At 52.7% G+C, this 21,544-nt stretch overlaps 7 protein-coding genes across 7 annotated transcripts; 3 read left to right on the top strand and 4 right to left on the bottom strand.

Moving 5' to 3' along the window:
• Positions 1-118: 118 nt before the first annotated feature.
• Positions 119-2,092, bottom strand: PV08_03840 (ATP-dependent RNA helicase sub2; the record flags this gene model as incomplete). Its single annotated transcript, XM_016378191.1, has 4 exons — positions 119-425; positions 478-838; positions 892-1,302; positions 1,849-2,092. 4 exons carry the CDS (start codon positions 2,090-2,092, stop codon positions 119-121), a joined length of 1,323 nt encoding a protein of 440 aa, XP_016236868.1.
• A 489-nt stretch (positions 2,093-2,581) lies between these two features.
• PV08_03839 (uncharacterized protein) lies at positions 2,582-3,049 on the top strand (the record flags this gene model as incomplete). Its single annotated transcript, XM_016378190.1, has 1 exon — positions 2,582-3,049. The coding sequence occupies one exon, from the start codon at positions 2,582-2,584 to the stop codon at positions 3,047-3,049; it is 468 nt and encodes a 155-aa protein (XP_016236867.1).
• Positions 3,050-3,563: 514 nt separating this feature from the next.
• PV08_03838 (uncharacterized protein) lies at positions 3,564-4,180 on the bottom strand (the record flags this gene model as incomplete). Its single annotated transcript, XM_016378189.1, has 2 exons — positions 3,564-3,836; positions 3,893-4,180. 2 exons carry the CDS (start codon positions 4,178-4,180, stop codon positions 3,564-3,566), a joined length of 561 nt encoding a protein of 186 aa, XP_016236866.1.
• Positions 4,181-5,781: 1,601 nt separating this feature from the next.
• Positions 5,782-6,741, top strand: PV08_03837 (uncharacterized protein; the record flags this gene model as incomplete). Its single annotated transcript, XM_016378188.1, has 1 exon — positions 5,782-6,741. One exon carries the CDS (start codon positions 5,782-5,784, stop codon positions 6,739-6,741), a length of 960 nt encoding a protein of 319 aa, XP_016236865.1.
• Positions 6,742-8,377: 1,636 nt separating this feature from the next.
• Positions 8,378-10,766, bottom strand: PV08_03836 (uncharacterized protein; the record flags this gene model as incomplete). The annotated part of the gene is made up of 3 exons (XM_016378187.1): positions 8,378-10,558; positions 10,614-10,666; positions 10,715-10,766. The coding sequence occupies 3 exons, from the start codon at positions 10,764-10,766 to the stop codon at positions 8,378-8,380; spliced, it is 2,286 nt and encodes a 761-aa protein (XP_016236864.1).
• Positions 10,767-16,712: 5,946 nt separating this feature from the next.
• Positions 16,713-17,051, bottom strand: PV08_03835 (uncharacterized protein; the record flags this gene model as incomplete). Its single annotated transcript, XM_016378186.1, has 1 exon — positions 16,713-17,051. One exon carries the CDS (start codon positions 17,049-17,051, stop codon positions 16,713-16,715), a length of 339 nt encoding a protein of 112 aa, XP_016236863.1.
• Positions 17,052-19,167: 2,116 nt separating this feature from the next.
• PV08_03834 (uncharacterized protein) lies at positions 19,168-20,113 on the top strand (the record flags this gene model as incomplete). The annotated part of the gene is made up of 2 exons (XM_016378185.1): positions 19,168-19,249; positions 19,299-20,113. The coding sequence occupies 2 exons, from the start codon at positions 19,168-19,170 to the stop codon at positions 20,111-20,113; spliced, it is 897 nt and encodes a 298-aa protein (XP_016236862.1).
• Positions 20,114-21,544: the final 1,431 nt, after the last annotated feature.

The following is a 21,544-nucleotide window of genomic DNA, read 5'->3' as shown; positions in this document are numbered from 1 at the left end:
TCTAAAGCCCCAATTTTTCAATTTGCCCTGGGTTTCCATTTCAACCTAGACCAACATCCACCAGTATTGTCACACGCTCGATGAAATGCCTCCATCGAGACATCAGAGGGCCTAGTGCTTAAGACGCCATGTAGGTGCTGGAGTCGACACCGCCTTCAGGGTATGGAGGAACCTTGGCCTGGAAGCGCTCTTCGATTTGCTGCAGCACCTTCTCGTCTTCCTCGCTAGCGACGAAGGAGATACTGAGACCCTTGGTACCGAATCGACCGGCGCGACCCACACGATGCAAATAAGAATCGGCGTCGGGAGGCAAATCGTAGTTGATTGCCAAATTGATACGCTCGATATCGATACCACGACCAAAAACGTCGGTTGCAACGCAAATACGTTTGTTGAACTCTTTGAACTCTTTGTATCGTTTGATCCTAACCTGAGGTCAGCAAGAGCATCAAAGCCGTTATACAAACTGAGACTTACCGTTCCTCTTGGCTGACGCCAGAGTGAACTGCAATGCTGGGGAAATTGCATTCGCGAAGCAATTTATCAAGTTCAGTTGCTCGAATGGTGCTCTTGACAAAGATAATAACTTGGTTGAACTCAAGACTGTCGAGAAGGTCATTGAGCTTTCGGTTCTTCTCGCCTTCACTAAGACGGATCGAGTATTGCTGGAGACCATGCAAAGTGAGTTTGGTTTCATCGTCCACAAAGACCTCAAGGGGATTCCTCATGAACTTTCGGCAGATTGGTCGGATATCCTTGGGAAGCGTGGCGCTGAACATCATGACTTGTTTCTCGGTTGGGGTAGAACGGAAGATTTCCTGAACGTCACGACGCATATCTGCAGAGGTGGTTAGTGACGTGATCAAGATAATCATCTTGAGGCACACATACCGATCTGGTCTAGCATCTTGTCGCATTCGTCGAGAACGAAGCACTTGACACTCCGCAAGGATAGGACCTTGTCGCGGACGAGAGCATTCAATCGTCCAGGAGTACCGACAATGATGTTTGGGAAGGACTCCTTGTTCTTGAGAAGCTCGATGTCCTTCTGGATAGGAGTACCACCATAGAAGACGGCAGTCTTCACGTCTGGAAGATACTTGCTGAATCGCGCGTACTCATTCTTGATTTGATAGGCAAGTTCTCGAGTGTGGCACATAACCAGGACTGAACACTCTCCGGGGACCGGCTCAAGCTGATGCAAGGTTGTCAAGACGAAGACGGCAGTCTTACCAAGACCTGACTTGGCTTGACACAAAATGTCGACGCTCAGAAGAGCTTGAGGGATACACTTTTGTTGGACTGCAGGATCGATGATGTTAGACTTGTTCGAGAAATAAACTTGCGTAGAACGACGAAACAGATTCGCAATCGGTCCGTCCATCTCCCCAGTCGTAGCATAGTCTGGTCCTTAACCCCCTCTTAATTCCCAAATGAAGGGTTTCTCAGAATCACCAGCAATCCAGCCTCAAGACCACTGGGCTAATCGAGTATTACCTCGAAAGCACAACAGCGCCGTGAATTCTGCGGTTCAGAATTGACAGCATTCTCAGCATATCAATCTGGCAGCAAAAAGCAAATCTTACGACTTGCCAGATCCTCACTGCTCTCACAGTTCGGTGTGGGATTGCTTTCTGTTGACGCAGCAACGTAGTGGACGCGAACCAAGTCGCGTGAAACCATCGGCCTTGTTTCGCCAGCATGTGGCATCGACAATCGTACCGGAACAAAACAACTTTCAACGAGTATATCTTCTTTGGACTCATGCTTTCTTGATCTTGGAGATGGACGGACTCTCGCGCAGGAAGAAACGTGGAGGGATATTTCTTGCAGGAATGAATGACTAACCCTCCGATGGATGTTCGAAACCGCAGTCGGTGATTGCTCGCAGCAGTTCGCCCTTGAGCAGGAAGTCTCGGAAACCCGTTGAATGGATGCCGACATAACTGCCTTTGCCCTTGTCTCCTGCTTTTCCACCGCTGACAGTCAAGTCGCCTTTCTTCGAGGCTCCATTTGTCGCACCCGCGGCGGGCGTTTCAGTGGCCTGAAGCTCCTCGTCAGAGTAGTCGATGAGATCTTCTTCAGCAGACATCTTTGATGGATGAAATATGTGGCGTTAGGGGTTGGTCAGGCGCAAAAGCTGTGTAATGGTGAGGTCGGGAGAAAACTTCGATTCCAAGGACTTGATCAAAGGAAACAAGGGTCAGAGATCAATGACAGAACCAACAAAGGCCTGTGAGATGAAACAAATTGTGAATGGATGGAGGCGCAAGTTGAGCACGTTGAATGACAGAGTGATGCCTGCGAACAGGTTGTTATTGATGAAAGGTGAATTGTTTGCAGCAGGGGCATTTGACACGTCCACGTGACTTCTCTAACGCAGAGTAGCTTAGTGCATTCCAGCCTGTTCGCAGCCTTATGACTCAGCCTTATTCCTCCGGAGGCGAAAAAGTCCCTTCAACCTGCGAACATAGTTTCCAACACAAGGGAATAAAGTCAATGATGGCGGACTAGAACCTTCTCAAGACTACGAGACCAGCCTTCTTGTGGATTGGGATGCACCTTCCAATTAAAGACCGCCATGGCCAAAGCACAGGCTTCAAAGAAGGATGGCTCTAACGTGCCACAGAAGCATCTTTACTCAAGACTATCTTTCCTACATCAAGCTGCGACACTGCTCACAAAAGCAGAAGGACATCCGAGGACTTCTCATCATGAGCAGTCGCATTTGAGTGATTCCTCCGCAAAAGACACAGGGAGTGCCGAGCAAGGCCTACCAGAATCAACCAGACTCTTAAGCCATCTTCGTGGAGTCTCCCGAAAATCACAGATCCGTATCGCTCCAGAGCTGAAACACGCCATCTGCAAACGCTGTGATTGTCTCCTCATTCCTGGAAGGACAAGTACAGAGATTATCAAAAACGATAGCAGGAATGGAAACAAGACGTGGGCAGATGTTCTGGAGGTACGATGCAACAAATGTGGAACCACCAAGCGCTTCCCAGTCGGAGCAATACGCCAGAAGGAGAGACCTACAGAGGTTGACTAAACACGAGGACGATTGATACGTATAAAACCTGGTCACGTTCCAATGAGAGATATGAATTCAGCCATCTGAAAAACAAAAATACACCGTATCCCATAATTCCTGGCCATCAAGGTGTCTGTTTTGTGGCGTGAGCCTGGACACTTCTAAGCACATGCTCGCCAACAAAGGAGCACAGCCCAACATGGAAGCTGAGCCACGATGGTAATATTCATTGCGCCATCCAACACCGAATTCAAAATCGTGTTCACCAAGATTGCAACCAATCGCTCCAGACCAGATTTCCTAGAAATAGTCATACAATCATCAGACGTATCTCGTGAATCAATCACCAGCCGTGAGGCTCCCGACTCTGTATTTCGCCGCGAAACAGACTTGTAAAACAACCAGAAGGCCTCAAAGTGGGCACCATGAGAGTTGCCACAGTTATGCGCTTCCCGGAGTGATGGGTAGGGTTGGGTCGAAACCGAAGGTGCATGCGTGTCCTCGCCATCTTCTGTCCTGGGCGGACAGCACATTAGCGACGAGGACGAGTTCCAGCCGTGACATAGCTGGTAGGGCGGCTGCTGCGATCCAGGGTGCGATCCAGTCGAGCATCCATTTCGTCGACTTCATTTCTCAACTGTTTGACTCTATCCCGGACTCGCTTGGCCTTCTCAAATTCGGCTTCGCAACGATCGATCTCGGCTATTATTTTGTGTACTCGTGAGATATTAGAATTTGTGTTATAGAAGAGAGCATTTGATCGATCTCTCGAAGCTGCAACAGATTGTGCAGTGGCTTCCTCGAGCTAAAAGCAGTCAGCGGGCGGACAACGGCACCAGGAAAATTGCAAATAGTACATACTTGATCGATGCGGCGTTGGATAGCGCTCATCACATTTTCAAGGTGCAGGTATAGGTTCTGGAGAGTGTCGGAATCCAGAACAATCCTCCCAGGGGCACTTTGACTACTCGCCGCACTGGCTGCGCGAGAACTGGGTTGAGACTGTCTGCTTGTGCCTCGGCCTCGGTCGGCCATTGCGCCGCGCGGAGGGTGTCGCTGGGTGACGACCTGATAGTGATGGCGGAGGAGAACGAGTTCAGACTGAGTTAAACCCAAAGCCGAGTCAGATACCGAAGGAGGCGCGGACATGGACGTCCAGATCGGACGGTGCACTGAGGTTGGGCCAATCTATGGAGACAAGCAGATGACTGTGGACAGGAAGCCGGTGGTGACTAGACACAACATAGCAGTTCTGAGAGCTGATAGGTGTGCGAGGAGCCGTCAAGAGTCGTGCAAGAGACACCAGACAGCGATCTGGCTGCGAGATATGGCAATGCGGGTGAGGCTGGTCATTGTAGCTTGACGTATCAATGGCCGCGAATGGCAACCAAAAAGCAGAGCCGCAGTTTTGCGAGGCGCTCAAAAATGTCTCTTTCTCAAACACACAACCTCCTCTTGGGGTCCTTTTGTCCCTTTTGCTCGGGGCGGGCGTCTGTGGATCGAAGGGACTGGAACCGGGATCAGAACGTTACCTCAGGCTAGAAAGGAGTAGGACGGCCGGCGATGCAGGAGTCAGGACAAAGTTCTCCGTAGGATGAAGGTGTACTCGGGACAAATGCGGTAGTTGGAGCGGGGACTGAGATGGCCCAGGACTGTTTCATCGCCTGCGCAACGATGACTAGAGTGATGGGATTGAGCAGACCCAGCCCGGCGGCAGGATATAGGAGAAAACAATGGGTCAGGGACAGCGCGCGGTTGCTTGCAGCAGGCGGCTGTAGAAGAAGGAGTGAGTGCAAAGAGAGTCAAGAGATCAAGAAGTCAAGTCAGTCAGCTGCAGCCTTCGTGCTTGGTCCCTGGCTATTCTCTCGTTGCCATCGACCTGGCGAATCTTGAGCCACAATGGAGGATGGCAAAGTGCGGGCAGAACCTGACAGAGGGCAAGGGGTCGTAGACTTAGGTGGCTGCCAAACCCATTACGAGGAGTCAATTGGTGAGCCCGAGGCATTTCGTGGGGCGGTAGAGGGAGCAGAAGCGAGTAGAGAGACGTGTAGACCGCAGGAGGGTGTGTGCCTCGACACATCCCATCACACCTGCATTGTCCTGGCTTAGGTGCTATTTCATGGCACCTTGATGGCGGCCGATCAACTATTTTGGGCTCTTTCAAGAGGCCAGTCTTGACGGTATCTCGTCGACGCAACACGCATGAGAAAGTCCACGACTCGCTCCACGACTCGCCTTTCGCAAAGTCGCGGCACCGGCCCATTACACCTCAGCCCTGATCACAATCCGCTGCAGCCAGACCATTCGCTTCCGGCCTTGAAATTGGTTCATGTTCGTCTGCAGACCCGTTCATGCAGGAGTTGCGTCCAAACAAGAGTGAAGCCGGACGTCCCAACCTGCAGCTGCATCTGCAGGCTCCTGCAACTCTCACGTCGTGAATCCTCTCCCTGCACCCGCGCCATGGTCACTATTCTCCCTACGGTTCGTCTTTTTCAAAACCGGTGAGACCCAAGGAGTGAGGCGGCCGCGGGTTGACACCAAGAAGAGTCGCTGTCCGTCTTTTTCGATCATTGACTGGCTCTCCGTGGGGAAGACGTACGCCGGGCACCAATCGTTCTGATCTACCTAACAAGCCTCTTCCGGGCGCCGGTTGACGTCTGACGTTCGGTGCTGCAGGGCTCACCCAAACTCGTCCATCGTTTGCGCCGGCCTCCTCTAGAAACTTTTGGGCACCGACCCCCATCCGCGTCATGGCACGAGACAAAGAGCGCTCGATCAACCCTGCGCAACAGCAGCGCAAGTTGGAAAAGGCCAAGCAATTAAAAAAGAGTCGGGCAGAATTACAGGCAAAGAGAAACGAAAAACTCGCGCGACGGAACCCTGATCGTATTCAGAGACAGATCGATGACCTCAAGGCCCTCGAGGCCGCCGGAGAAATCAAGCCCCGCGAAAAAGCTATCCTCGATGATCTCGAAAGAGACCTCAAGGCCGTCCGGAAAGCAAGAGAAGCCCTTGGGCAGAAGGCGCCGCAATACCCAAGCCAGCCCAACAGAAGAGATGAACAAGGTAGTAATGTTTTGGGCAAGCGGCGTCGTGACGGTGAACGAAAACATGTCCACCATCGGAGGGATTCTTCAGGCAGCGATACCGATGACTCTGTGAGGCGAATACCTATGCCGGAGGACACACCTCCACCGATTCCACGCGAGTTCAGGCGCAACTTCAGAAAAGAGGAAGTGCCAGACACCCAACTACCACCAAAGCCTGCGCCGGTCCCGAAGACCACCTACGAGAGCGCACCACAGATTCGCGACCTCAAGAAAGAAGCTGTCAAGCGTTTCGTGCCGGACGTCGTGCGAAAGAAGCAAGAAGCCGCCAGAGGAGGGCCGACAGGACACTTGGTCGAGCCCGAGGAATTGGATCGGCTCGAGGCTGAAGGGTATCTACGAACAACCTCTTCTAGACGGCAGACTGGGGCTGCCTCCGCGGACGGGCAGGAGGTCCCAAGTAATGGGACGGACCTGGAAGAGGAAGAGGAGAGATTTCTCAGAGAATTAGGGATGCAAGAAGAGGATGCAGGTCGGGACGACGAGCAGATGGCAACGATACAAGATCGACAACAAAGACAAACGGTCGGCGGCGAACCACAGCAAGCACCACCGCCACGGAGGCATGTCGAGATGGAAGAAGTCGAGGATGAGGATGCCTAGGTAGTGAGGCTAGCCATCCCATGACTCTACACTAAGCCTCTCTTTGTCTTTGAGGTCTTTGCTTGTTGAAGTACTTTGGTTGAGGGAAGCAATGCAAACCTTTTTCCTGCCAGCCCATAACAGACTTATGTCTATACCAAGGTATTCATCTGTTCGTTCATTCATTCATTCCGTTCTACGCTCTCGCATTTTTTTCAATCGCTTTTGCCACACGGCACCTAGGTGACCAAGCTAGTACCTCCCTTTGTTCACCCTGGGTCAAAAGCAAGTAGCCAGCCAGGTACCTGAAGTGCCTGGCCTACCTGAAGTACATGCGCAGGAGCCAGCTACCTGTAGATGCCTAGATTGTTCCCATCACAGACAAGAGACAGAGAGGACATTTACAGTGCCAGTGCCAGTGCCAGTGCCAGTGCCAGTGCCAGTGCTCGGTACCTGACTACCTACCTACCTAACTACATGCAGGTAGGTATAATATATTAGGCAGAACATATGTGTAGGCCCAAGTTCGGCACCTACCTACCTGGAGTATCTCAGGTAGATGGTACAAAAACCTCCTGTACATGATGTAAAAAGGGTACCTTGAGACGGGGGTGGCGTTTGCGTGATGATGGTCGTCGTGACTGACTCGTGGGTTCTCTCTTCACGCGGAGTTTTGTATTCCCTGAGATGTAGGGATACTGACTGACGCGCGCTACATCGAGGAACAAATAAAAATACCGCAGAAGATATTCCCACACGACCTCAAGGTTGTGTACCTACTACTACCCACACACACACCATCGTACTAGTTAAGTACGTTCTCATTCTCAACCCGTTTTTCTCCAGTCGACCAAAAAGACTCAGACAGGCACCGCACTTTACCCACCTCGTCAGTTACCTGGGTGGCTATACTGATGATACATCTCTCCGATTCACGTCGAAAACAAACACCGTAAAAACCCCTACCGAAGTATCAATCGATGTGTATATCATTACTCCGTATATACCACAATAAGAATCCGTATCGAAGGAACCAGTTAATTCCACTTGTAAAAACGGATTCATTTTCTGCTCTCAAGAGCTAACAATTCGTCTCTATTGTCCTCGTCGTCAGGACTGGTACTATTGTACGCATCCACATGCGCTGCTCTGATCCGTTGCATACCATGGACCACCTCTCGTCGTCCCATCTAAAAGCGTCCGCCTCCATGACTGATGCAGCCTTGGTGTCTGGTCCTCCAGGATCGATCACCAGGAAGAAAAACGACTATCCCACATTTGATCTCCCCAAAAACACCGCCTGCTGAAATCATAACTCCAAATGCCACTCGAACTGAGAAGAGAAAACATCACAATGTCGCCCGATCCATGCACAAACGCCACGAGTCCGGCGATGTCGGAAAGGATATCCACGCTTTTTAGGTGCGCCCGGGTTTTAAACAAGATAGTCCTTGAGATATTCAAGGTGTCTCGAGGACCAAAAGAAATTCGTCAAAGAAATTTGTCTGTGGTTGTTTTCACTTTTGGTGTCACGTATGATGTCGCTGCACAACGAGACTGAAGAATACATGGAATGATTCTGGATTTTCTGCAGGGAGGTGCTGCAACACATGATCTCATGTCATCATTTGGGGGGTTTCGCACATTCTCCCGTCATTCATCGCATCATGCGAACATTTCTCACATCGCGTTTGAGGAAGGGACTGGGCATCTCATCCCCCAAGATCTCAGGATCCCAGACAGGCGGGATTTCAGGAAGATCCTTGTCAACAAGTTTCCGATCCAAAGTATGTTTGGGATCAGAATAGAGGTTGCCTCCTAGTTCTGCATTCATTGGACGACCTCCCGCTCGGGCTTGAGCAAGTTCAACGAGTGTACGCCCGCCAACGCCGGTCCCCATGGCAGGCTGCTTGGAACCGGCAAGCTTGCTGACCAGCTTGCCCCCAGTCGTGGCTGCACGTCGGAGCGGACTTGTGCTGCCATTCTCACAAGCGACATGTTCCCTGAGATCCGTCCTGCTTGGGATTTTGCTGAGACGTCTATTCGGGCTGGTTGCTTTGACGCCGACAGCTCTGATGTCTCCATCGCTAACGGCTTTGCCGCACATCTTGTTTGAAGAAGCAATGCCGGCTCTCACTTGAGCAGCCGCACCGCTGGAAGGAAAGAGCGTTGGCTTGGTCGTAAGTTTCTGCACGACCCCTGTGGTGTTGTGTCTCACTAGACCAGGCTTTGTCCGCAGACGTGGCGGCTGTGGGTTCTTGAATGGATCGGTGTTCGCAATGGCTGCCTTTACTCGAGTTGGGCTGGCGAGGTCTGGGAATCCGTCATCTTCCGAATCATCCTCAAGATCATGATTCTCTTCGTCGGACGAATAAGCGAGTTGAGGCTCCCATTTGGCTTTTTGCCGTTCAGCTTCTGCGAATATGTTCCGAGCACCCGCAGCGGTCACTGTAGAGTTGGCCGTGAGCTGCGCGGCCGCAGTTCTTCGTGGTGACAGGGCAAGACCCGAGATGGAGATCGGCGAAGGCTCAGACATCTGTACGTCTGCCGGCGAATCTAGATTGGTCTTCGATCTGACAAAGGGTGTTCTGGCCTTCTTTGGCGGCGCTGCTTGTTCTCTCGAAACATCCGGAGAATTCAAAGAGAGATCAGAGAGGTCGGTAAGGTCGGTCGTGGATGGAAAGTCTTCTTCACCAGAAGTATTCACGGAGGAGGCATGGTTGTAATTCTCTTTGTCGAAGCCTGGTGGGTTATGGATCTCTCTCAGCGCTCTCGCACCTGCAGCATGATGCTGTTTAGCGAGGACCTCCGCCACGCGTGCTTGGACTTCGCGGTCAAATTGCTTCCGCAGACCCTCTATCTCGATTTGGATCTGGCGCTCAATCTCGAGCCGAGCCTTCAGCTCCCATTCACGCCGGAGCTGGTCGTCAATCGTTGCCTTCATCGCCGCTCGGTCTGCTTCCAGAGCCGATAATCTCTCCTCTGCTTGCTTCAGTTTGTGCTCGGCAATCTCTTCCCTGGTCTTGAGGGTCTTTGCAATGTTGACCATCTCTTGTTGCCGCCTGGCTATCCACACATAAGGCACAGTCAACAACGACACTGTGTCTGGGCGGTGGGTAGGATTCGTCTTCAGACAATTTGCGATGACATTAGCAAGATCTTTCGAGTAGATGGAAGGGATCGGTTTGAAGTCGCCTTTTCTGATCCGCTGCACTAGTTGGAGATGTGAATTGGCATTGAACGGAGGCTCTTTGGCGCAGAGTTCGTACATGATGCAGCCCAATGACCAGATGTCTGAGTGCAGGGTGTACCTCTCGGCAGCGCAGATCTCTGGCGACATGTAGAAGGGTGTGCCGACGTAAGTCGAGGCAAAGTCGTGTGACTGCATCAATTTCGAGAGACCAAAGTCTCCCAGTTTCACCGACTGGTCTTCTCCCAGGAAAATGTTCTCTGGTTTGAGATCTCGGTGTAGGATCATCTTGCCAGCCACCGGAGGCCGAACTTTCTGTCGTGAGAGGTCGCTCCCAGGCTCTGGTGGATCAACGCCATAATGACAGCGGTAGAGGGCCGTAACAATCTGGCTGAAAATCCTCCAGACAAAATCTTCTTTGGCGTACTCATTCTTTCTCTTGAGCTCTTTGATGACCGACCCCAGATCGCCGCCCCCGCAATACTCCATGTACAGATAAAGTTCCTGCGTCTGCTTCAGGTGTTCGCGGTGAAAGTAGCCCACAATGTTTGGATGTTTCAACGAGGAAAGGATCGAGAACTCGGCATGTAGCTGATCGCGTTCTTTTTGTGACATCTTAAGGTAGTTGATTTCTTTGCGGCACAAGATCTGCACCATGTCAGCGAGATTGATTGAAGGAAGGAGCTCAGAGAAACAAACGTACGTGGCCATCTTGTTTCCTGCGAACTTTTCGAATTATGCCGAATGCGCCTCGTCCTGCATCTCATTAGCATGCGCGCAAACTACAAGCACATCATGCTGTACCAATGATCTCCTTAACCTCGTACTTGTCGTTGTCAGAGAGTTCGACCGCCATCTTGGCTGCGTTGGAAAGGCAAGAATGGAACGAGAGGCAGGAGCAATCCAATGAACCTCTGCGGAGGCTACAGAAGCATCGCCTGAAAGCAAGAGACAATACCCTTGAAATACCTACAAACCTGAAGAAGAGTCTCCAAAGACAATAAAGTGCTTAGCAGGATAGAATCGTCACGAACCGTGTCCGTACTCTGAGCATACAGAATGCTCAGCCAGTCGCCAGGGAAGACGTTTGTTGACCTGCGTTGCGTAGCAACGGGCAGATCTGCGGCACGTGACCTCGGTGTATCTTCGGTCTCTTACAGTCATTTTGAATCGCTGCCTCACGGGTTGTGCAGACAGACGGCATCTCCATTGGGAGGGAACATCCTTCAGGAGTCGCACCTCTGCATCTGAACTGTGCACAGGAGGTGTATGCTGCATGAGGCTGTTGTCAGTTCTCTATTTGCTCAATACCTGAGATGACGCGAGCTGCTGGCGCGGGGCTCGACAAAAATACATTCCGAGGTCGGAATAACCACGACATTTTTCATCCCTTCTCTCACCGATTGACCTATTTGCCATGCTCTGTGGTTCAAGGAGTTCCGGCCTGCAACAAACGCACAATCAACGTCATGGTGACAGAGATGAAGTGGCAGACGACAATGACGGTCAGCCGTGGCTTGTTCTTGCCCAATTGTTATCCTAGTTTGACTTTATCCGAGTCGAGCGCCCAGCTACATCCCGCTGTTAGAGGTCAAAGGGCAAGAGTTGGCGACAATTCCAATGGCCAGTCTTCTACCAGAGCTTTACGCTGGGTCCTACGCACGTCACTGAGACAACTAAATTTGAACAAGCAAGAGAGAGATGTTCTATGATTGTGTAGCACAGACTACAGTTTACTGGCCTTCTTCTGGCGAAGGATTTAAAGTGATAATTGATCACCACAAGTGAAAGACTCCTTTGACTTCTCCCGAGTAGAAGTAATTTCAATATTCAGAAATGTCTCAAAAGTAGGACGCCTTCCTTAGCGACTGCCGACTGGTCATAATTCACGTACTCGATTCATCAACAGCTGATTCCATCGCGGCAATTGATTATTAACAGACCTGGTGGTGCTGGGGATCCCTTGCAACAAAACCTTTCAAACAACGCATCGTAAGGGGTCCACGTGTTCCATGTTCTGCATGGCTAGTCTTTTTGATCGTACTTGTAATTAACGCAACTAAGGATCTAGCTTGCAGCTGGCCGGCTGAGCTGTAGGGTGACATGCGTAAAAGTAAGAGCTCTAAACCTTGTAAGTATAGGCCGTCCACCACCCTGGTGCTTGACATGGGCTCTCGAGTGACAGAAAGCAGGATAATGAGGATTGAGGAAATGAAGGGTCATGCAAAGGGTGTTTCCGGACTCAGACTGCTACTCGCAGACGTGCAGTAGTTAATTAGCAGGTCTGGTCTCGCCTCGGAGCGGTGACTCTGGTGTAAGCCAACTAGATGGTTGGCACGCTTGAAGTAGTGCTGTGTAGGCTTAGAAATGTACGTGAAATGGCTTGGGATTCCCAGTGGCATCCCGGGGGGTTTTCCTTAATCGGCTGTATTTCGAAACTGTCCGGGTACAGTCCGGGTGGAAAATACCCCAGAGCTGCAGATGGAATCCTTGTCAAGTGGTCCTCCTCTTTACGAGGCCTACAAGACTCGCAAGGGGAGTTGTGGAAGCCCTTCCGGACGGGAAGTAAGCACATCAATAATTGCGATGCTGTCGAATGTGCACCCGTCTTCTCTCACTGTTCAACAATTCATCGTGTTCCGCCCACTACCTATTCTGTTCTCCCGGAATCTACCAGCGCTTTAGTGCAACCAGGTACTGTAGATCATTGGTTGAGCCTGTTAACCAGGGGCTGTGCAGGAAGCCTTCAGTTGGAACTAGGAAGATCTGTCCTAACCACCCTTGACCTCTAAAAGCAAAACCAGCGGCAGCGCTTTTCTGAACCCGCCGTTACCGTGGAGGCTGTGGCTCGTATGAAAAGATCACTCGAGATTCGATACGTCGTTAGCAACGGCTGCAGAGCCGAAGGAAACGTGGGACAGCTTGCTTGCCAGTCGGAGCACGTGGGTGTTCCCTGGAACTGCAGGCAAACCAGTGCCGGGGGACTGATGTGCAACAGGCCAGAAGCCAAGATAATGGACTGCCCAGGGGCGTCGGGATGTGCAGGGAGGCTGCACAAGGGCGCCACGTGGAAAAGGCTGGTGGGGAGGCAGATCCAACAACCTGCAGGATGCAGGCCTGGTTCAGAGTAGCCAAACTTGACACACCGTCAAACCGAATATTCCGCAAGAGCCGTGGACCCGAGGGATTCCGCAGGGCCCAGGACTCAGGAGGCGGCTCCCTTGGCCATGGGAGCACAGACAATGCGAATTAAGCGAAGGTGTGTGCATGCCATTTAGCAATCAGCACCTGTAGAAGAACAGAGCAACCGGCCACGCGCGGTGAACAATAGACGAATACGAGGTGGGAATCACTAAGGGAGATGGTTTTCGAATTTTGCCCTTCTCGGTTGAATGGTAAGACATAAAAAATAAAGCGAGTGTTTGCAACGCCGGATGTGTGATTTGATTGTGCTGGAGGTGTGTACAGGATATCTCGGAGTGGTCCCATCCTCTCTCTGATGCTGATGGTGCCGGCCGTGCAGCCCGATTGACATCCCACCCGCCCGGGCGGAGAACCACATCGTTGAATCAGGGCGAGGTGTCTACCAACAAGCAGGCTTGACAACGACGGGTCTGTCTTGGGAGACACACTTGCTCGCTAGCGGCGTTGCAATGGATTCAGCCGGGATGCGAACAATATGGATGTGTCGGCCCGATTAGACTTTGGTTGGTAGTTGTGGGATTCGATTTCTAGAAGGAATCATACGAAAGTAATAACTCCTCTTAGACTGGCAAACTTGGCCAAATTTCTGCAAGTGTAAAAGCATAATGGGCAATGGTATTGTAGCTGCGTGGGTCAACGAAGCGCACCAGAACAGTGTCAAAGCCTTAGCGAGGTCACGCCCGGCGAAAAGCCACGCTGCATGTATGTACCATGATGCAAGGATCACATCCACATGAAACTCGACGCGAAAGACTGAAACCTTGATCGCTGGCGATCCCGCCCATCCCAATTTCGTTGCGAATTGGTGCGTTACTGTAGATTTTCTTGTCCTTAAGGGGGACGAGTCGGTGTCGTCGAATTATCTGGCGAATGCCGGAAAAAGAGGTTGCCGTCTTTTCAACCAAACCATCGCTAAGCCGCCCAGCGTCATTCGCAGTAAAAAGGGAATCGCAGGCACACCGTTTGATCTTCTGATCCTGGCATGGGCATGGTTGGGACATTTTTTACAACGGCAGAGGATTGAGTTGACGGCTGCTGCCCAAGCGCTAAGAACCGGCTCGACAGGGCACGATGTGAGGGCACCGCCGCACCGAAGTGTCATCCTGGATCTGGCCCATGAAATTCTTAGCTAGCGGTACCGTCGATGGGGGTCTTCCATGCAGGACGGAACACCACGCTGACGATCCCCACGTGGCCCTAGAAGACATGGGCAATTCGAAACTGCACGCAACCAACCCTTTTTGGGATGTTCCTGAGAGGCTAGATGCGGACATATTTCCCTTTCTTCGTACGCGTGGTGCTCATTCTTTTCCACCACGGTATCCTGCTGGCGACTTAAACCAGTGGAAGCACGTGCCACCTGTAGCTAACTCGGGCCGGCTTTCGTTTTATGCACCTAGAGAATGCCCATTAGGCGGTGGCTGAAAGCATGGAACCCCCCCCCCCCCCCCGGAGGTATGGTTCCTCTCCCTTGGGTCGAGGCCGGGAACTGAAGCTATCTCCAACTGACCAGTGACCAGTGACGATCCGGTTACCACATCCAAACGGTGAGAAACGAGTTTTGTCCGCATCCCGTCTGTTTGATAGCCCGACCGGGAGAAGTCGAGGTGGTGGTTGGGAGCGTGCTTCACTTGCTCCCAGCCGTCCTCGAACGAAAAGACCGGCAGCTTTTGCCGAGTCTGGACAGTAACGTTGCAGGACGGTGACGATGATAATGTTCAAGTGCATAGCGAATAAATCCTGGAAGGCCTTGTGGTGTATCTTCGGTATCTGAGACGAGCACTCGGACAAGAGCACTTCAATCGTAGATGCAGGCTCTGGTCCTCAGGTCATGTCCGAGGCAACTTCTGACTCCATCCAGGGCTTCAAACCGCGGGCTTCTGGACAGAGGAGAAGTTGTGAGCCGTTTCAATCTCGCTTTGAACTCGTGACACGTCTAGGATCAGCACGAAAGCATGGCATGGCGTGGCAGCGAGACGTGGGGGACCGTGCTACCTGGTCCTTGTCCTTGTACGTGTTATTCATCCACTCCTCCGTCAAATTTATCGAAGAGGTCAGGGGGGATCGAGGTTGATTGCGGCCAACCTGGATCCAGCAAATTTGGGACAAACCGCCGCACGGGAAATCACGAGGGACCAGGCTTGAGGGACGATCAAACGCACCATGTCCATGTGCAACACGGATCGACGCTCGTGGCTGGGGATGGGGGATCTTGACGAGACGAAAATACGACCCTAACTGGGGTCCTGGTATTGTACTACAACACGACTCACGAGTCGGCTTGCTCGTGGCTCCTTGTTTGGCCAGGATATCGATGGGCATTGGCGGGGTTGGGACATTACACTTTGTGGTTGCGCGGCCACGACGACCGAAAAGAATTTCTGGGCTCACCAAACGAAGGAGGAATCGGGGGCATCAGTGCCGTCGCAAAATAACACCGTCCATGCCCCCTTCGTACAAGATGAATTGTCGAAGGGGTGAGCTCGCTGAGGACGACTCCACCGGCAGGCGGAGTTCGACGATCGGTGATCTCGACGTCAGGGAAGATGAGCAGTGCGAGGAGGTGAGAGGCAGGCGAAATAATGTCAGGACGCCCGGGTCACCACTCAGATGTGCTCGTATTATTACGAGCGCTGGAAAACAGTACCAGCGCCAAGCAGCGCAGATCGACCAGGGTCTGGCTCGACTTCTGGAAATACTTATCCCTTTAGTCTGAGTCCTTGTCGGACGTTGATGATGCGCTTCAATCCGACGGTGAAGCCAGACAAAGACAGCCAGCCAACTGGTTCTCGGTCCTAGGCGCTGCCACCTTTGTCAGACTTTCCTCGGTCGATATAGCCAAGGCACTCGGTGCTGCACCGCACCACCTGCGAAATGTCATGTCATGCGCATAATCTCCGACGTCTGCTTATTGGAGTGCTTGGACAGGGCTTAAGCGAGCCTGATCGCTCCTTGCTAGGGGCATGCTAGGCTGACGCTCATTGCTCACTTTTATCCGAGTGCGTCAGCGGTCGCTAAAGCTCAGACTGTTTCGTCGTATTCCTCGGTGTCTTTTTGTTTGTGGTTGCCGCTTGCTGCTGAGCTGCCCTTGTCTGGAGCAGGAGCAGGAACCCCGTCACCAACAACAGGGACACGTGAGGCTTTTTGTATCGGCCTGTGCAGCACGAGGGACGGCGGGGAAGATCAGGATGAGACCATGGCAAGGTCCGTTCGAGACCGGCAGCGATCTTGGCCAGGACAGGGAGGATGAGCATGCATTGAGCATGGCAGCTCGAGATCCTTTTGGGTCTTTTCATCGGGGTAGCCGGGCGCAGCCAAGTGGCTCCTTAGGGTAATGCCCGTGCATATTCTATGACACCAACACCAACGTGCGACAGGTGTCGGAGCATCTCGTTGACGGGAAGATCATCAGGCGTCCAAAAGGCCGGATGCTGAAGAACCGAATCTTGTCCGCTTTCCCTTGGTGGCTCTGTGGCATTCATCAGCGTGGTAACCTACTGAGACGATGTCCAGTGTCACCGAATGAGTGTTATGAACACCCCGTACTCTGTACATCTGTAGGGACTCGAGCGCGGCTCCCTTGATCCCTGATCCCGGCCTAGCGAGCGTCGGGGGTTGGCGGTGCTTCGTGGGCTGCGAATCTGCGATTGCGCTCGAAAGGTAAATCTTTAACCGACTCGTTGTGCGCTGCTTGTGGCAGGTCCAGCAGTCGCCAAGTGGAGGCCGTGATGCCCCCAGGAGCCCGAACAGCCCCAATAGTCTTTAACCAAAAGCGATTGCCGCACTGATCGCTGTTCGTGCTTCGGCTGCCCGGTTGACTTGGGCCTCTAGTCCCAAGGCAGCTAGCAATGCCCTTTTCAGCTCCAACCCCGTCGCCATCGCCGACCTCAAAGGCAGAAGCACCACCACCACTCCATCCCGGTAGAGTTGTTGACATTGCCAGCCGTCGTCTGAAGCCTCGTTTTCGCTTATTTGCCTTTTGATGATACGAAGCATTGTACGCGGTGACCGGCCCTGGCCGTGGTGACTCCCTGCTTCCTCGTCCTTGTCACGCCTTACTGCAAACAGTAGCAGGAAAATCAAACTCGCAACTCGAAACTGCCTTCGTCTACGGCGGCCAACATGGCAAGACTACTCGGGTGAGCGCCTGCATTGGCCCCGGGTACGGTGCGCCTATTCGAGGGGAGAAAGAATGGACCAGATCACGAAAAACTAACTCAGCGCTAGATGCCCATTTATTGCCTGCCCTTTTTGCTCACTGCTCGTGGAGTCCGCCTGTCAAGTCTGGTCCGCTGCGCTCCTCTCGAGGCCCTGTACTCGGATCGTCAAACCGTCGCTTGTATGTCGCATCTTCTTCGCTCAGGGCTGTAGCCCGGTATCCCACCCAACGTCGTCACTTGTGGGCCGTCGATTTGCAAGCCCGGGCTCTTCTCACCACCCGTTCTGCTGCCTTCTGGTGTTGGTTTTCGTGTTTCTTATTATTGCTACTAGGCTCCATCTAAACCCTGCCGTCGACTGGCCAAAGAGTAGCTGCGACTCTCTCCCTGGCATTCGGAAACGGACCGAGTGTACCGTGGCTATTTTTCCTAGTCGGTTTACTCCCTTCTTGTCCCTTAAAGTGTGCCAGAATTCAGCCTCTGCAGAGGTATATCCAGCTGTTTCCCATCCAGAGGCTGTCAAACGGGTCGTTTGTCCGCCCCTTCACCTGAAAATCTGGCCCGGATCGTCGGGAAGGCGAAAATCATCACGACCCCTCCGGTACCTCTCCAAATCCGCCAACCCCTATGGTCTGATGGTGCTTGGACATTAAAATTACCCAGTGTACGGAACCGCGTCGACCGTTCTCCAGATCTCGGTCCATCAGACGCAAGCCTGATTTTGCCATCGTGGACCCCTCGATAGCCTTGCCGTGTTAGCTTCTGCACGCACGCGCCACGAGCGCCGTACGGCGTGGCAGCAGCACTACTACCCAAAACCGTCCGGGCAGCAAAAAGTGGCCATGGTAATCTAGGTGACCTCTTCGACGCTAGACCGGGTTGTCGACATCGACTAGGGACACCCTAGCCCCGGCGGGCATCTGTACGTTATTCCCAGGGTCTCCATTTCTGCGTGGCACTCTCTTTCTGCCAACGGCCAGACGGCGGCGTCTTTAAACTCACCCCTCGCCCGCTTTTGATCTTCCACCAAGCCTGCACATCTCACGCCTGCAGCAACACGCTCTCGTACCCAGGAGCCAGCCGCTGGACGAACGAAAATTACCCTTCAGGCCAGCGAGTCCAAGCACTAGTTCCGAATCCGCTCCTTGCCGGGTCCGCACCACAGGCCACGACCAGCAACACCACCCGTCGCCCCGCTCTTCAAGCACTTGCTTTCTCTTCATCTTTCCTTCTGACGATCCTTCACCTCTTTACCCTTCGCTTTCGGAGGCACTTGGTTCAATTAGCGGCCCTCTCCGACCAAACTTCCCTTTCACTCAAAGGTCCTTCGCTGCTCAAGCGACTTGTCGAGCCTGCTGCCATCCAGGTGTCTGCTTGGCCAAATTGGGCGCTGACCCTGGACAACGTCACAACTGTCAATCCCACTCAGCGGGACTTTCCAGACCATCCTCGCATACAGTAGATTGTCCTTCTCCTCTTTGACTTCCCTATTGTCACTTATCCGCTAAGAACTCCTGTCCTCTGTCCTCTCTTGAGTCTCGGATCATCTCGACGTCCACGGCGGACCCACGTCGAGCAAGTCCCAGAACACAAATAATAGGCCTCATCGCATCTGCCCTCCTTCTGCTACGGCAGACTTTACCAAAAAAGCTGTTCCTTACCTGCTGAAGGCGTGGGCACGACCATAGCTACTTCGACATATCTTCCTCAGTCACTGAATTGTTGACTGAGACTTCGCCTTCTTGCCTGCTGTAGTCTAATCCACCCTTGCCGCAGCATTTCACTGTTGCGTCGACCACATATGATATGGCCTTAGTGCTACCACCAAGTCATCATTCGAGTCGAACGTTATATCACCGTCTACCGTCTCCTGCGTCCCTTCTTTCCCACACAGCGATGGAAGAAGCGAGGAAAGACGGACCAGTCCTCCCTTCCATCGCCAGCCTCATCGAGGCTGTATCGGCGGGGAGCGAGAAGGGTGAGTCCCATCAAAGAACATGAGCACGACAATAGACTGACCGACATAGGAAAAGGCAAGTTACCGTCGCCTATATTTGAACATCCGCCTCGAAGAGTTTCGAATAGTTCTCAAGGCTATAACACGAGCCCTGAGAGACAAGCAATTTCAGAGAGCCCTCGCCGCCCTCCTCTTCCCACACCAGAGCTACCGCCGGCTTCTAGTTTCGACTTTCCTCGATCATCACCTATGAGTTATTCTCCAAAAGATGCGTCAGGACGAAACCACCACTATTCCTCTGGTCCCGCAAGGACAAATCCTGAACTCTACACGCAAAGACCGACCCATTATCCTCCCATGACGGTCGATACACATCCACCACCATACCCTCCCATCGCCGAAGGAAACCCTTGGACTTCCTCCGCGAGGCCGACGCATGACCCTATGTATCTTGACGGACCTGTTCGAGGCTCAGGACACCATACGTTCCGCGATCCTTCATCTGAAGCAGCTTCATACAATGGTCATTCACAACAGATGCCACTCCCAACCAATTTTCCGCCACCTGTACCGGGGCCTAGCTTACCTCCGCTCGATCCTCAAATGGCTCCGGCCTGGCAGCATCACCATTACTATCCACCTGCAAATCCTCCGGCGTATCCCCAACCACAAGAACGTTATATCTGTCCTACGTGCAGCAAACCGTTCTCAAGACCTAGTTCCCTGAAGATTCATACTCACTCTCATACCGGGGAGAAACCGTACAGATGCACCTATGCGGGTTGCGGGAAAAGCTTCAGCGTGCGGAGTAACATGAAACGACATGAAAAAGGTCACCGGACGCCGGAACCTACACCATACGGAACAAGCCCAAGTAATGGGTAGCTCTCCGAGAGGGCTCAGGGCATCTGGAAATGCAACTTATACGCCTCTTACAGTTTGACAGCCGGGATCGGTTTATCCGGTCACGGCAAGAATTACGGTTCAAACGTCGAGTCTTGACTTGGACGCCTGTGTAGGACTATAGTATGTGACCCGGAATACGCTGGCCAAAGGCCATGTTTGAGGCACATTCGGTCGAAAAGACTCGTATGGGATGAAAAGATGGGGAAATGGTGCCGTACACGCAGCACCGTAATGTTACGAGTTTCATTCTGCATTTATCCTCCTGACAGTCATCTGCGTTCAAGCGGCATAGCGACCATCAACAGGCACGGAACCACGTGGAAACGCACGGGGATGGGCATCGGGCAGTTGTTTTGCTGCATCGTATTTCTATGGCAGCGGCACATCGTTTCGCTAGCGTTCTTGGAGGTACATCAAAAGCACAGTATAGTGAATGGACGAGTTGGTCCGCGAGCAAATGGTATGGGATTTCACGACGGACACAGACGGCCTGGCTTCCCAGCAGCCAGAGGAAGCACATCTACCACCACCAGAAGAAATGTCGCCGGTCCCGCCAAATCAGGGAACCGAAAATTGTACATTATTCACTGCCGCGATACAGATGGGGTACCCAAATAGATTGTACCATACGTGTAAGGACCCGAATTGGGTTCGCTTGTGTGTCGCATTGAGAGGCTACAGCATCTAGGTACTGGTCTGCAGGCCGCTCCGAGGCAATTTTGGAGAAGCAAGGCCACGCGCGCATGCGGCCCACCAAGTCGGAAAGCGACAGGCATCCACAGACGTACCAGTCTATTGGGACGCTGGGAGGGCGACGACACGGCATTCGTGGTGAGACCAGACTGCACATCATCCTGCATGTATTACTGGTCCCGAAGCGGAATGGGCGTGGTCGCTTGCAAGGGCAACGCTCTCGGTCTAGAGTGGAGATCAAGGCCTAGAACGTGCCATAGGCTGCGACGGCGCACAGGGGTCTGCCAATGCCTCGATGCAGACTTGGTCTGGGAGAGCGGCCAATCCTTAGCGAGTGAGGACGGGAAGGGCGTGTTTGGCGCGGCCGAAGCTCCCTAGACGGAGTAGAATAGTGGATCGCGGACGCTGGACAGACATATGTTTGATGTCAATAAGGACGGAATGTCGGATATCACCTACAGCCTTTGTAACAACGAGGGCATCTTCATTGCACCGTCGACAATCCCGTCGGGGCCCGGGGGCCAGAGGTGACGGACAGACTAGGCAGCATGCTGGGCTGGAGTGGACGGGCATAGCATCTATGCAGTAGCTGTCTCGCGTAGCGCTGTACCTTAGCTATAGGCCGAAAGAGGAAGCCCACCGCAAACGGCTCACCAAAAAGAGGCACGGAGGAGAGCGCAGACGGGCATCGGGCGTTGCAGAGTTTGGCCGAGATCA

This window comes from Exophiala spinifera, assembly GCF_000836115.1.
Source record: "Exophiala spinifera strain CBS 89968 unplaced genomic scaffold supercont1.3, whole genome shotgun sequence".
NCBI lineage: Eukaryota > Fungi > Ascomycota > Eurotiomycetes > Chaetothyriales > Herpotrichiellaceae > Exophiala > Exophiala spinifera.
This window is presented reverse-complemented; position numbering and strand designations above follow the sequence as displayed.